The 15,657-nt window shown below is 48.8% G+C and overlaps 1 protein-coding gene across 2 annotated transcripts in view; it reads right to left on the bottom strand.

Moving 5' to 3' along the window:
- Nucleotides 1-905: 905 nt before the first annotated feature.
- The window catches only part of CREB3L2 (cAMP responsive element binding protein 3 like 2), a 121,749-nt gene continuing 106,997 nt past the window's right edge, over nt 906-15,657 (bottom strand). Inside the window, exons 9-12 of one of the 2 annotated variants that reach the window (XM_086689176.1) lie at nt 10,147-10,246; nt 9,745-9,871; nt 8,088-8,323; nt 906-6,501 (exon numbers count right to left, since the gene is read on the bottom strand). In XM_086689176.1, coding sequence (XP_086545302.1) covers nt 8,103-8,323; nt 9,745-9,871; nt 10,147-10,246 — 448 coding nt within the window. In that variant the 3' untranslated portion in view covers nt 906-6,501; nt 8,088-8,102. The remainder of the gene's footprint in view (nt 6,502-8,087; nt 8,324-9,744; nt 9,872-10,146; nt 10,247-15,657) is intronic. The other variant, XM_025929732.2, reaches the window with a different exon arrangement.

The raw sequence follows: 15,657 nt of genomic DNA, 5'->3' as shown, positions 1-15,657 counted from the left end.
CTCTACCACTCACAGCCGGCTGCCTCCCTACTCAAGCCTCTCAATTCCTGTAACTCAGGGCAAAACTGACCGCCCTCCCACCTCCCAGTCCCATCAGTAATGCAGCATCTGGTCCTTTATTCCCTTTCTTGTTAGTTACTAAAAAGCTTTCACAGGGAAAGGCCCCTTGTGTAGGATCAGAAGAGAAGGTCAAGGTGCTCTGAGGGGAAAGGCAACAGGAGACTAATACACCCTGGAGACCAAAGCAGGGATGGGCATGCTGCTTAAAAAAAAAAAAAAAAAGTGTTTTTCAGGCCCAGTCCATGGCCTTCATCTCTTAACATCCTGGGTACTCTTTTTGAGGCCAAATGAAGCCTCACTGTCTCTGGGTGGAGAAAATTAAATTTGAATGCTGGAATTGCAATGGAACGATCATTATTCTGCTTGAGTGCATTGACCTTTATCAACCATTTCATCAGTTTCTGGAGCACGACACTGTGTGAGGCGTCCTCTGCAACTGTCCATCTGAAGGAGAAGCCATCTCTCCTGGCTCAAGCCCAGACCATCATTCTCCAGCATCCCGAGATGGCGAAGGCAGAATCCACTCCAAAGAACTCTGAAATCTCATTAGCGAATAGTTGTAGGAGACAACGAAAATCGCAGTCAGGCGGCAAAAATCCCTAGGGAATGCAGTTTTTCTTCCTGTGACTGATTGAAAAAACAATTACATTTCTCAATATTCCTCCAACGGAGGCTTGGATTTCAGTACTAGATCACATACAAACTGCCGGTTTGAGGCTCTTCTGTCAGTTCAACTAGATAATCAGAAAAGGATGGTTAGGCACACACATCCGAAGTCATGCTCATCAGAAAAACAAAATGCTTTTAAGACAAGATTACCAGGATTTTAAAGACTAGACAACGTGTTACTATTTAAGAAAAAATATTTTTATTCGCAAGAAATGGAAATACAAAAGCAATAACAATTTCAATTCATTTTTTTTTTCCCCAAACTAACTACAAGTATCCTACAAAGCGTTTTTATTTGTGGTATTCACTTAGCTATGATGAAGAATAAAAAGCCATAAAAAAACCCAGCACAATATGACAGATAATAGACTCACAATATATTTAGACTTAAACACTGCTGGTCTATAGAACTATTACAAAAGAGAGGTGAAGTCCAGCCTATCAGCATAGACATTGAAGCTCATGGTTGATTATAGTCTAGGGTCTGCTCAGCGTTGTTTTGGTAGGGTCCCTCATGATTTGTCAAGGAGTGCTGGTGTTTTCCACAGACTCAGAAAACGTTTTATCGGCAAGGGAGAGGTTCTAGGAGTGTAGGCCCTGGGTCCATGGTGCAAAAAGTTCATGTTCTCACCTAGCTGGTGAGCAAAGGACAGGGCGGAGGAATGGAGCTAAAACCCCCGGGGATTTTCTTTCCCAGGATGCAGAGCCTGCTAGCTGGAATTCACAGAAGACTGGATGAACAAGACAGCAGATACACATCTGGTGGATATCTCCAGCGTGAGGCAAAGAGCAGAACATTGCACAGTGGGTCCGGTGCAGGGAGCAGACACTGTGGGTTCCTGCCCAGAGAACCTTCAATGTTCACAGAAAGGAGCCTGCCCCACCGAATCCACGGACCGTACTTCCCATATCACTTAGCTGTTCATCTCTCTCATAGTTACTGGTTGCCCCGTTTTCTCCATCTAGCAAATTAAAGCCAAAATTTATTGAGCACAGTACTCAGCCAGTACTTAAAAAGTGCTCAAGAAATACTATTTCCCCTTGTTCTCAAAACGAAGACAAAAACAAAGCATTCCTGAATTATGTGGCCCCAAATGACAAAATAAAACAATACCTAGATTTTTCCTGTGCTAAGTGTGGGCTCTTTGGCCGCAGAGAGATGGAGCGTTCATCCTCCAATGGGCCAGGTTCCTTGGCCCTGAGAAAATGTTCTGCTGTGAGCATTTATAAGAAGTTTAATCCAGGCTGGCCGTTTTTTGATGTGATTGCAGCTCTACAAAATGGGATTTTCCTGACAGATAAAACCCCATTTCTTTTCTCCGGATGTGCGCATCTGATCATGGCGCACCTCTAGGAAACCATTTTTGAGCCTCTGGAAAAAGGTTTTCCCCCACACTCCCTTCACTCTAACACGATAAGGCTATCCGTAAGGTCTCCCGGGGACAAAGGAGTCCTCAGTCATCCTGGAGCATATACATAAGGCACATTTAAGGCACAAACCAGTGTTTGAGACCAGGCCGGAACCTGTGTGTGTGTCAGAAAGAGGGAGGGAGGGAGAGACCCGGTGCTTTTGTCTTTCGAGTAGCTACTGATGGAGTAAAGTGCCTTGGCGCCCTTCCTCCCCAACATTCCCCAGCTCCAGACAGCACTTGGCCTCAGTTAAGACTCCAAAGTCCTGGGAGTGACTGACTGACCGACCGACTGAATGGGAAACCTGAACCGGGTCTCTGGCTCCTTCACAGCCTCCCACTCTCTCCGGTGACTGTTCTCCCGGAGGCGCTCCTGCCATCGCGTGTCTCCTAGTTGTCTCAGCTGCAAAGCAGTCCAATGAAATGGCTCCCACTAGAGCACTACCTGCTAAAGGCTTCTCGGTCCTACCAGCACAACCCCAAGCGGGAAGAGCCGGCGTCTTTAATAAAGGGATTGCAAAGACCGGATTCAAGGGAACCAAAGGAATGACTCATGCAGACAAGGGGGTGGCTCACAGCCTTCTCCTCCATCTCCAGTCTCCCCATGTCACCAAGGCCGGCGAGGGTGGCCCTTTCCTCAGCAAAGAGAGGGATGGCTCCATTTGTGCACTGCGTTCACGGACACACCCCATTTGATGATGTGTTTGTGCAAGAGAGCTGGCCCCAAGAGGCCTCGGACTCTCTCCCTGTGGTTTTGCCCAGTCTGGGGACATGGAAGAAAGGAGCCATGAAGTGCCGAAAAATTTTCACAGAACGCACGCGACCAAAATCCTGGACACGGCCTCAATGTCCGCGTAAAGATGAATCAATTCGACACGCCTGCTCTACGGGCACGTGAGGGTCACCGCCCTCTTTTGGCATTCAGGCTGAGCTGAGAGATTTGGGAAGAAAAACACCACGGTAATTACAGGCGCTTTATAAGTAAGTTGAGCCAAAAGCTGCTTTCACAATCGACGAATGAGCTCTCCAAGTCAAAATCATCTCCATTAGCCAAAAAAGGTTATCTAATTTTGCCTACACCAGTGTCAAAGTTCACCCCCACCCCCCACGCAAAAGGAACAGCCTAGTTCAGGTATCAGATTTTTGACATAATACTCTCTTTTATGTGGCCGAGGCTCCAGGGTCCTGACACTTCACGGGAATTCTTTCTTAAACTGGCACTGAGGCCTTTCATTTCCAGCATCCATTTCTGAGCACAAAGTCAAGAGCTGTGTGGAAAGGGCCAAGTGGGGGGGGGGGGGGGGCGTTACTCAGGTCTCACCCAGTGAAAAACTGCTTGTTCTCTACATGTTTGCAAGACATCTCCTTCACCAGGGTAATCAAAGAAAGGGAAGAGGAAACCCTGCTTACACGATGAAGAGTAGAATTAATGTATTTATGAGTAACATATTTATTATTTATGGTTTATGATTACGCCAACAGTGTCACAGTGTTCAAAACTGAAGTTTGGAAGCCGACGTCTGCCACTGCTTGACATCGGCAGGCTAACCAGGTATTACTGCCTGGACTAGCGGACCGCTGCATCCGGGGAAACAAATCCACTGAGGTCTGGGCTTAACCCTGGGACAGAAAACGAGCACACATCTGTGAATTCTTGGGTATCCTTCGGCCCTTCTGTGTCCTCTCCACGCCCTGGGATCCCTCCCCAAGGGATGACTATTTCGTTCCCTTTACTTGCCCGCATCGGGAGCGAAGGGCAGAGGCTTTTCTCAAAACAGCAGGAGGACGTGGAACCCCCTTACTATGGCCATTTGAGCTCCCAAGCTGATGTCTCAGGTCTCTAGATACAGACTCAGTTCTAGAAGAACAGCGTCCCAGAGAGAACACCCTGCTGTTTGGAGGTCTGGAGAAGGGGACGACAAGCAAAGGCAGGTAGGGGCCAAAATAAAATCCTCAAGGTACTAAGGGAGGGACTGGAAGTCTACCGGCCCTTCCCGGCTCCCGCCTCATTCAGAAGAACAGGGTTTTCTACCCCGGCTACCCCTGGAGCCTTCAAAACCCCATCTGGTTCCATGGCAGCAGGTGAGTATGCTGACCCATTCTCACACTTCCGCCCTCAAATGCAAAACCCTTCCTTTCTCATCGGCCAAATACTATTGGAGTTAATTCTTTTTGACCTCCTCAGGCCCCCACAGGCTACCTGTGCCTGATAATTACACGGCGTTTTAAAGAAAGGGATGAACCACAGCAGCCCGTGGCCCTACCTGACACCAGCTAGGCCCAGGAAAATCTAGAGCAGAAGGGAAGGAGGGAAGGGAGAGGAGAGAAGCAGGGCAGGGGCATGTTGGCAGCCCCTCTCCCCGACAACTCTGACGGCCTATGCTCTCTCTGGCCAACGTGAGGGGCCGTGAGACTGCAGACAGCAGCCCTGATCTGGCTTCCACACACAGCTGAAGAGACACAGTTGGCATCTCCCAGTCTGGAACTCTCTCCACCACAGCACAGAGAGAGGAATCACTCATGGGGAGCTCCAGATGTACCTCGGCAGACCAAGCAGGGATCTGCTCGTGAGGTATGATGGCAAACGCTAATGACACCAAATCCTGCATCTGACATGGAACGAAAGGCCCAGGTGTGGGCTTAATCCCTCGTAAGTGCAGGTTCCAGTGACAGTGTCGACAAAAGAGAGAGAGAGAGACCAGAGGTAAAGCTAAAGGCCCTGCAGCTACTACTAAAAATAAAATACAAAAGGTAAGCACATTCCTTATACGAAATCTTTCACAAGCTAGGGGAAAACACTTAAGGGGAATCTTCTACATTATACAATAAAAAGGCAATTTCCATTTCTTATCTGTATGAAAGAGGAAAGAAAATTTTAAACTACAAAAGTTACTTTTAATCATTAAAAAAAAAAATAAAAATAAAAGTAGGTTGGGGGATTAGGTGGTATCTCTTTGGGTGAGCTGCAAAGTAGCCAAACCTGACTATAAAAGGTAAGACTGTGGATACTAAGGTCACGTACTCCAGCCCCAGGCCTCAGGCCCACCCTCTGTGTTGGGGCAGAAGGGAGGGTACAGCAGAAGTGTCAGGGCAGGTGGGGAGGAGGGGGCTGGGCGCAGGTGCGGAGAGGCAAGCCAGCAAGGTTGTCCGCGACGCCTGATGTCGGGGACGGGGATTCCCTTCTGCCACAGGAACAGGGCAGGAAAAGCACGTGGCCACAGAGCCACAGACCCGAGCAAGGTGTTGCTCCGTCTTTCCCTGTGACTTCATTCCGTGGGATGACCCAAGCTTCCGGGGATTTCCCAAGTACAACGATAGGCCTCGGGTTGAAGAAGGAGGAGGACGAGGAAGAAGGGGAAGATGGGAGAGGAGGAGGAAGGGGAGGGGGTTGACGTAGAAGAAGAAGATGAAAACAAACAGAAGCCACCATCTGGGGGATTGGGATCCCAGAGCTTCGGGTACCCTCCGAGCTCCACGGGCCAACAGGAGACTTTGGCCGTTTGGAGGGAGGCGTTGGATCTCTTCAGTGTGGTTGCCAGCGGGAAGCCTCAGTGAGCTAATAAATACTATTTACAAACGGGGAGGAGAAGCCGGGGAGGCAGACCTATGGGTATGTGGGGAAGTCCTACAAGCAACAAGACGGGGCAGGTTTGCCTGGAGTAGAGGAGCCTGATTCCTTCAGGCATTGCACTTGCGGCCTGAGAAGGGGGGTGGGGTGGGGGTGGGGGCATCCTCGCTCCGGTGCGGGGAGGACGATCTGCCAGGGCTCGGTCGGGGCAGAGTGGCAGGGGTGCTCACTGAAGGCCCCGGCACCTCCGAGGCTCTCGGGGGTGGACGCTCCGGCAGCCGAGGCTGAGGAAGGCAGGACATCAGTCAGTGCTTTGCCAGATCCCAACAGGCATCCTGGTATTTCTGTGGCTAGAGTGTGCGGTCTCAAAAGAACAAGCGTCATCTCTTCTTCACGCCCCACAGTGAGAAAGAGGCAGTCTCTTTTTGGCACTCTTGGTGGAAACAAGTCTGCTCGTCCCAGCCCTGGACCTAAAATAATTTCCTATGGCAGCAAGCAAGAGGGAGGGAGGGATGCCGGGCTCCGTTCTTCAAGGGGGAGGGAGAGGGAGGTGCTCTCTCACCGCGGGTGGAAATCCCAAGCTGTCCTCCCATCCAAAGCCACGACCGCTCGCCCGTGTCTTCATCCAGATCAAAAGCAAAAAGGAAAAGCTCCTGACAAGGGGGGTTGGGAGACGTAAAAGGAGAGCGAAGAGAAAGAGGGAGGTGGAGACGGCCTCTTCAGAAGGTGGCGTTCACTCTTCTGTCGAGTTCTACAACTTTTAGTGTCTCGTTCCCCTCCAGTTTGGTGCTGACCCTGTGAAGATACCGAAAGGAGAAAAGAGTCTGAGCCACCAACGGACAACTATGATTCTCGTGCTTGGGAGGATCATACAATCATTCCATGACTGACTTTGTGGGCTGGCCCAAGCGTGTTCTTACTCTTTTCCCACCTAATGACAATCCTCTGTTCCCAAACTTTCCAGCTACCAGCCCGTGCACTTGTTCCCATTCTTACCTTTATCACCGCCTAACAGGAGATGTCCCAACCCAGAGGATAAACACGGCGGTGTGATGCAGATTTGTCATAAATTGCTTTAAGGTCATGTATTTATTGGGTGGTGTCCCCTATGCTAGATTCCAGAAAGAAGAGAATTAAAGGATAAAGTCTGACTCCTGGTCTAGAATGCTAATAGTTCAGATAAATTCAAGAGAAAAAGCTACGCTGAAATAACACTCAACACATAACAGAAAATAAATGCTATTAAAGTGTAGAAAGTCTCTAGGCATTCAGAGGAGGGCTACGGGGGCTTTGGTATCAGGGAGAGATCCCAGAAGAAGTGAGGTTTCGGTGGGTCCCTGAACAGTTGAGCCAAGAGGGGAGAATACTTGTGTCACGCATATGCACATGATCAAGCAGCTGAGCCCTCTACAGCTCCCAGTGGCTCCTCCACAAATGTCTCTAGAATGGAAATAATAATAATGCCTCGCCTCTTAAAGTATTTAAAAGGATTTATATATCACATTTGCATAGTACTTAAAATAGTAAGTGCTAGTAAATGTTAAATATGCATGTACAATGTAAACACATGAAAATACACATAATTATGAACCTTGCCCCACTGCTTTAGGGGGGAAAAAAGCCGAGGAATTTGAAATAGAATCTTCAAGTGGGAGCATTAGCATTGGAAGAGCACACTTTCTGGGAAGCACAGGGGTCAGGGCAACAAGGTCACCACTCACACCAGGCAGGCCCAGGAGTGTGCACGCAGACCCTCTTTCCTGCACCGTCTGGCATTTTCAGGAGCCCACCCCAGCATAACAACATCTGGCCATCCTGTATGCCTTTGTGTTTCCAAAAAGGCTGTTCTCCATCACTATCGAAAAGAAACAACTCACGGAGAATTGGAGCCCCATACGTTATTTTCAATATGGAATCAGGTATATGCTCAGTGCCTCTCAAACGATGTCCCTCGATATATAATTATAATTCATACATTTTTTTTACTTACAAATCATAAAACTATACATTGACACACAGCCTGACATATGTGTGTCTCTAGCTGGAAGGTAGGGGAGGTGTCCTAAGGCTGCATTCGTGTGGCAAGCACGCTGCTAAGGGCGGGCTCTATGTGTGTTTATGAGGCTTTGAGGGGAGGCAGAAGGAAGTCACCTCTGGGAGCCACCACTGCTGGTTCCCCAGTGACAGAGCAGACACAGGGGTGGCTCATCCTAGGCCGCATCCCCAGTCTCTGCGAAGGGCAGCTATTGACAAGTAGTAAACTCTCCAGAGTCCTGGGTCCTGGAAATAGGTCCTGAAGGAGCCCAGGGGCTGCGCCACGTCTACGCAATGTCTACACCCCACATTCCAGGTTGCTGACTCACAACCCATCATCCGTGCACCTGCGTGTGCTTGACTCACAAGTGCTGCTGTAACTCCAATAGCACAGATTTCTCCAGGCTGCTCTCATTTGAGAGAATGAAATGGGGAAGATCCACTTCAGGCCTGGGATCCAACCCTGATGCCCTGAGCAGGGAGGAGCCTCTGTCCCAAGGCCCAAGTTCCCCAGCTGAGGCTGGGCCGGACGGCTCCTCCAGGGGAGAATGTTCCTCATAGATGAGCAGGTTCCTGGATCTCACTGAGGACAAAGCAAAGGAACAGGTGTTAGGGAAAGACTGCAGGGTTTACCACATCCCCTCACTCACTGCCCAGGGCTGGGAGCAGATTACAATTTGTGGGTTCTTGTTGCCCAGAACTGAGGGTGCCAGCTGGAGCTGGCTTTCCACAAAGGCTTCGGGGTTTCAGAGTTTTGCGCATTGAAAAATTATACCAATTATACAGTGCTGGAAGAACAAAAGGAAAGCAAATAAACATGAAGCAAACTTCCACCCCCACTGCTTTGAAAATAAAACTCCCCTCCTTGCCCACCCATAACCATCTGGGGGAAACAATTCATGAAGAATGGGAGTCAAATACTTGGGGATGTCCAGAGCAGCTAAAATAAGAAACATTTCCAATGAGTCGGTCTTGCACGGAGAGAAGGTACCAGGGCAGAAAACTGCGTTTTCATTTAGAAACCCGAGAGGAGGCACAAAGCCAGAGTCATAAATCAAATCATGGAGACCGTTTCTTTGTTTTATAGGACGGCTGCCTTGCTAGAGGGCTCTGTAGCAATTCTCTGCCACACAGAAACTCTGCTCCCATTGGCTTCCATTTAAATTTACAGATACATTCCCTTAGGGAAAAAAGAACTTCCCAGGAGATCACTGAAATTATCTGGTTGAAATGCCAGTGTTGCTGTCATGCACCTGGCGGAGATACAACTACCTGGTGACGACCAGAGCCCTTTCGAACCGCAGAACTGTGCCTCCCCCAAATCCAGCACCTCCAATTCCATCCACATCTGCTCTAATTAGTGTATATGCATGTGTATTGGTGTATATATCATGATCCCCAGAGACCGCTGTTATTTCCTACGTACTTAAAAGGGATCAGTGATCTGGGTGAGGTTACCACACACTTCTTTAACACCCAGGTCTCTAAATTCTCTCAGTCTTGGCCATGATGTTTTGTAAGACAGACTGATTCATTTCTGGGATTCTTACTGTGGTAACATACATTTCCCCTGAATGGAAGGAGAAACACAGGAGTTCCTTTAAAATGTCATGGAAAGCTTACTGCTCCCCCCAGTCTATTCCCCACCCCCCCCCCCCCACCGAATCCACATCCCACCCCCTTCTCAGAGCACGAAAAGGAGACCTCAAGAATTTGCCAGGGAACGTGGTCTATAGCAAAAGAGTTTGCAAACTGTGCTCTATCGGGCTCTAGAGAATCCCCAGCGGTGCCTCAGCCCAGTGGGTGAGGGACACAAGGGGAGACCCAGAGGCCCAGGCACCATACCCCCATGTCTCTCTTCCCTCCCTTCAATGGAGAAGCTACACTTCTGCCACTTTTTAAAAGTTAGACTTTCTCATAAGACTCCCTTCAGAAAGGCGAACTTTCAAAAAACCCCAGAGACATGAAACAAGATCCTTCACGAGTTGCTGAGTGCTGTCTTACCAACAGAGGCTGTATAGGGCTCCTGCATGGAGTGCTGGTTGGGCAGAGCCATCTTGGTGGCAGACGGATAGGGTCCGTAGCCCTGAAAGAAGCTCCCAAATGCAACAGCAAAGCAGAGCACAACCACCTGCAGGGGGAGAGGACGCAGGGCCTGTCAGCTCCAAGGTCCACAGGGCAAACCTTGAGCCCTGCACCACCTGGGAAGTCTGGGGAGACGGACTCCCCTTCATCAGGCCACCAGAACGCACCATCAGGTCACCCGCCGTCACATCGCGGCAAAGCAACTGCGTCTGAGCGAGCCGCGTGGTTCCTCCCACCGCACCTGGACTGGGCAAGCTGGGGGGACACTGGAGACGGGGGTGGGCTGGGGCACCAAGGGCGCCGTCTCTTTGGGAAGCTCACCATGAGGCACGTGCCGGTCTGCGTGCCCGCCAACTTGCAGGTGCGTGAAACCTTGCCCATCACCAACGTCTGAAGCTTCTGTAGTTGCTGCAGGAGAGTTCTGCAAATGCAACAAATCAAAGCCATGAGGGGAGTCTGGGACAGAAGGGGGTGCTTTCAGGTGACCTCTGCCCCCATGCTCTGGGGAAGCTGCTGAAGCCTTGTGCCCAAATGTGCACCCAGCACCGAGGCAAAGTTTCATTCGGAGGAAGATGCGGACACCGGTGCCGTAGAAATTCCCAGTGCTGTAGAAATTCCCAGAGCCGGGGAGGAGCTCGCTTGAACAGCCCATCCGGGTCTTGTGCGACTCTGAGTCAGAGGTGAATTGCCCCAAGTTACCCCTGACATGCCAGGCCTTGTCTATCAGCCACTGACAAAAAAATGAGCTAAAAGAACATTTTGCGGGGCAGGTGCTGGTGATACAAGGACAATTCACTTACTCACGAGAGAAGAAACAGTGAGGAAGACGTAAGGAAGGAGAAAAGGCAAAGAGAAGAGGAAAATGCCCAACAGAGAACAACTGAAGGAGTGGCCGGGGGTGGTGGCCGTCATGGGAAATGGCAGCGGTATCAGCGAGCAGCGGTCACTTAGCAAATTTGAGGAGAAAGAGAGGAAAAACAGGAATGGCAGGGAGGCAACGGCCAGAGGCACCTCAAGCCGTGGTTCTTGAAGGCTCATGGCACCTCTAGAGTCAGAAACGAAGCCAAAATATGATGGAGCAAAGAGGCCTGCTCAACTGGACCCACGCTCAGAGCCAGGGATCTCGGAAACCATCCTCCCATACAGACTCTGATCCTTCTGCAGGAGGAGACAGGCGGCAGGAGCAAAAAAAGAGTTCTCTCCCTAAAATTGGACAAGTGTGCACACCCTTAAAAGGGAAGGGTTTGGGATGAGAATACTGTATTCTGGTCTGTGTGACATCAGGTCACAGAAAGAGCAGATGGTGAAATTCTTCATGAATTTTGAACAGTGTGAGCCACAGAAAAGGATCTCACAGCACTGCCTCCTAAATCAGAGCCCCTGGGATGAGTGTGTGTGAGCAGCAGAGACCTTGAAGCCCCTCCTGGCCGCGCCCCCTTCCCCAAGCCCAATGCATGTGACCAAGTGCGAAGATTGTACAAGCAGATGCTTTTTCTTGAGTCTTAGAAATTTTCAAAAAAAACCAATTCAGGCCATGATGTCACATGAGAAGGCCAGACAAGTTCACTGGGAAACGTCAGCAAATCTCTCGTTTGCAGAATTCGGGGCTCTCCCAGAGAACTTGCTTCTCACCACGGTCTGTCTGTCTCCTGAATAGCTTTCAAGTACTCGAAGGACAAGCCGGGGTTCCAGAGCTTGCAACATTTACCCTGACAAGTGCCAAGGAAACGGGTTCTCCTGGGGTTTAAGCCAAGCAGGGACAGGCTGGCCATGGGATGATACGGCCGTCAGCAGCTAGATGGCTACGAATGGGGGCAGATTTGGGGTGCCTGGGTGGCTCAGCTGGTTAAGTGTCTGGCTTTGGCTCAGGTCATGATCTCTCGGCTTGTGGGTTCGAGCCCCGCGTGAAGCTCTGTGCTGACACCTCAGAGCCTGGAGCCTGCTTTGGATTCTGTGTCTCCCTCTCTCTCTGCCCCTCCCCTGCTCAGGCTCTGTCTCTCTGTCTCTCAAAAACAAATAAACATTAAAAAATAAAAAAAAATAATAAAAGTGTTCTGTATGTTCCTCAAAGCTTATAAATACTGATAGTATGGTTATTTTAAATCCTACTTAAAGAGAGACTATCATTTGTGACGATATGGATGATGAACCTGGAGAACATTACACTAAGTGAAATAAACCAGAGAAAGAAAAATTCCACGTGGTATGACTTACACTTGGAAGCTTAAAAGAGAAAAAAACATTTTTTTTTTAAAGTTGAACTTAGAAACAGTAGAAAACTAGTTGCCAACAGCTGGAGGTTGGGGGAATTGGGGAGAGGCTGGTAAAAGGATACAAACTTTCAGCTCTAAGATGAAGAAGGTCTGAGAATCTAACCTGTAACATGATGGCTATTGTCTATAACACTGTATTGGCTCATTGAAATTCGTTAAGAGAGTTGAACTTAAATGCATTCAATAAAAAACTAAAAACAGGGGCGCCTGGGTGGCGCAGTCGGTTAAGCGTCCGACTTCAGCCAGGTCGCGATCTCGCGGTCCGTGAGTTCGAGCCCCGCGTCAGGCTCTGGGCTGATGGCTCAGAGCCTGGAGCCTGTTTCTGATTCTGTGTCTCCCTCTCTCTCTGCCCCTCCCCCGTTCATGCTCTGTCTCTCTCTGTCCCAAAAATAAAAAAACGTTGAAAAAAAATTAAAAAAAAAACCCTAAAAACAAAAAAAAGGTAAATATGTGAGGTGATGGATGTGTTAATTAACTCGATGTGAGGAATATTCCACAATGCGTGCGTATATCTACTCATCATGTACACTTTAACTATCTAACGGTTTTGCCAATTATACCTCAACAAAGCTGAGAAAGAAAGGGGAAAAAAAATAAGAATTTACAACTAAATGATCATATGATTTTGCCAATTATACCTCAACAAAGCTGAGAAAGAAAGGGGAAAAAAAATAAGAATTTACAACTAAATGATCATATGATGCAGCAAGTTTTTTTCCTTGTCAAATTTGTTCTCTTATCCCCGCACTCCCTAAGAGCACTCCATTCTTTTATTATTATTATTTTCATTTTTAAACTTATTTATTTTGAGAGACAGAGGGGTTGGGGAGGGGCAGAGATAGAGGGAGACAGAGAATCCCAAGCAGGTTCCACGCTGTCAGCGCAGAGCCCCATGCAGGGCTTGAACTCACAAACTACGAGACTGTGACCTGAACCGAACTCAAGTGTCAGATGCTTAACCGATTGAGCCACCCCGGTGCCCAGAGCACTCTACTCTTACCCACTAGCTAAGCTGCTGTTCCCAAGCTGGGCGCTAAGTGGACTGCTATGCACCCACTTGCTGGGTGAGCATTCATTCTCGCAGAGCTGACAGGTGGCTGGTGGGGGTTTACATTTTATTGGCCACCATCTGTGCTGCCGGCCCCAAAGCCCTCACTGGGCTCTCCGTGCTGGATTTTGGGATTCCTGGGGCAGGATATATAGGTGAGCCCACAAACAAGACCTGTATTTGCCCGGACAGCACAAACCCTTTTCTCTCATATTCTGGCCTCTTCCTGGGGTCCCGGATTAATGTTTCTGTTGCCTACTAAACTATGGAAAGGGGCCTCCTGGCTTCCTGGCTCGCTGCCCAAGAGCCACGTCTAAAAGTGGTGGCTGCCGCTCCGTGGGGGGGGGGGGGGGGGGGGGGTACTTCAACTCCCATGGGGCCCGTCTGCTGCCTGAGCTGGCAGCCGAAGGGGCTCACATTCAGCTGTGCTCTGTGCCTTTGTCCATCCGGGCTTTAGACAGCAGCACTCTAGATGTCCCCAGACCCATTTCCCAAGTTTCAAGGCGATTTTAAAGTGAAACCATTTCCATCTTTTCCCAACCATCCCTATTCACCCATAACCATCCCATACTCCCTTCCTGCCCATTTCCTGCTCTTTGCCCAGTCCTTGGAGCACGAAACACCAAGAAAACCAATGCAGCAAATGACTCGGAATCATTCCTCTCTTCAAATTTCTGGTTGAGATCGCTAGCCCTGGTACCATTTCCCTGGGATGAAGAGTCTCCCAGGAGGCTCTGTTGTGCCCCCTAAAAACAGAGCTCTGGGGCGCCTGGGTGGCGCAGTCGGTTAAGCGTCCGACTTCAGCCAGGTCACTATCTCGCGGTCCGTGGGTTCGAGCCCCGCGTCGGGCTCTGGGCTGATGGCTCAGAGCCTGGAGCCTGTTTCTGATTCTGTGTCTGCCTCTCTCTCTGCCCCTCCCCCGTTCATGCTCTGTCTCTCTCTGTCCCAAAAAAATAAATAAACGTTAAAAAATAAAAAAAAAAAAAAAAAAAAAAAAAAAAAAAAACAGAGCTCTAACAGATCAGACATACCTAAACACCAATGGTAGAATGTCTTAGCCTCAAGCTAAGGGGCCCCCAGCTACAGGGGCAAAGTGCTACAAGTTTGGAAGAAGGGTCATTTAAGTCTGGCTGGGTGAGCAGGCAAGGCTTCAGGTTTTCCAGGTGTATATGGCATTTTCCTTGGCACTCAGCAGCAGATCGTCTCCAAACTCACGATAATTATATTCTGAGGCCACTGCAAATGAAAATAGTTGTTTGATGGCCCCTGATTTCTAACAGTTTATAATCTAACTCTTTAAGAGGAACAAACATGTAGTTTTGACATAGATTCTTTTTCCTTAGCTTGAAATTTTGGTGGAAAGCAACAGTGATTGATAATGTGCTCTTTGCTGCTGCTTCTCCTATGTGGATCAGTGGAGGTGAACTGAGCCAAATGGTAGAAATGATCACACTCGGAAGCCCATCCATCAGCAACTCCGAGTGATTTCACCCAAGGAAAGAGATTTAGCTAGCCCATCCATCCCCAAATCTAAACAGATTTCATGATCCAGTCAAGTCTGGGGAATTCATTTACATTTGACAGAAATACTCATTTTTGTTGTCATAAGGAAAGGAAATTAACAGTGACTGAGCACCCACTGATTGAGTTCTAGGAACTCCACATCCGGAGATACAAAATAACTGTCTGAAAGACATGTAACTTGTTAAGCTGAAGACCTAATATGTAAACTAAAACCTGGTCCTGTAGTTCAGGTACCTTCCAATGCACTGCAACATGGGTACCCTGGTTTATTACCTAACAAAATCTGTAACCAAAATACTTCTTGGTTAAGGAGATTTTCTCACGCCCAGTGACATTAACCTCATATCAACAACAGCCCAATGAAGAGATAATGTCCACCGTCCCCTGTTAGATAAGAAAAGGTTACTGTCAACCAGGGCCAAGCCACAGATGGAAGAGCCACAGGAAAAATCAGTCCGATGGCAATGAGATACATACTAACAAAGTTTCGTGATATGGCTACCAAAGAAACGATAAGGGCAAATCAACATTTCCTGGCACATCTCCACCAGATAGACCAAAGATAAAGTGCCAAGTGATAGATAAGAGGATGAAGGGCGATTCTTGCCCTACATCAGGTGTCTGGAAGTCATGTCTGAGCTTTGTTTAGGAAAACGGAAACTGCAAGACGTGTCCCTCTGTGAGACGCCGAAAGAGCTGATGAGACGGCTTTAGGATTGCTCAGCTGGTACGTCTGCGCTCACACAGGGGATTGGCTGAGTTTAGATCTTGGTGCCACTGCTGCATACCTTTAACCAAGTTATTCCAGTCCTGGGTTTAGGCGGCTAATCAGTCAATTCCTTTGATGTAATCAGCTACCAAAATGACAAGAGAACCCCCACCTCCTGGAACACTCTGGATTTCTTGAAGCAAATACACCTTTACAGAGTGCTTGCTGTCCCTTTCCGCTGATGACAGATGAAGCCTGCCCTCTTTACAGGGAAGCGT

This window comes from Puma concolor, chromosome A2, assembly GCF_028749965.1.
Source record: "Puma concolor isolate L17-30 chromosome A2, mPumCon1.1.hap2, whole genome shotgun sequence".
Classification (NCBI taxonomy): Eukaryota; Metazoa; Chordata; class Mammalia; order Carnivora; family Felidae; genus Puma; species Puma concolor.
Note: the sequence above shows the minus strand (reverse complement) of the source record. Positions and strands in the feature narration are given on the sequence as shown.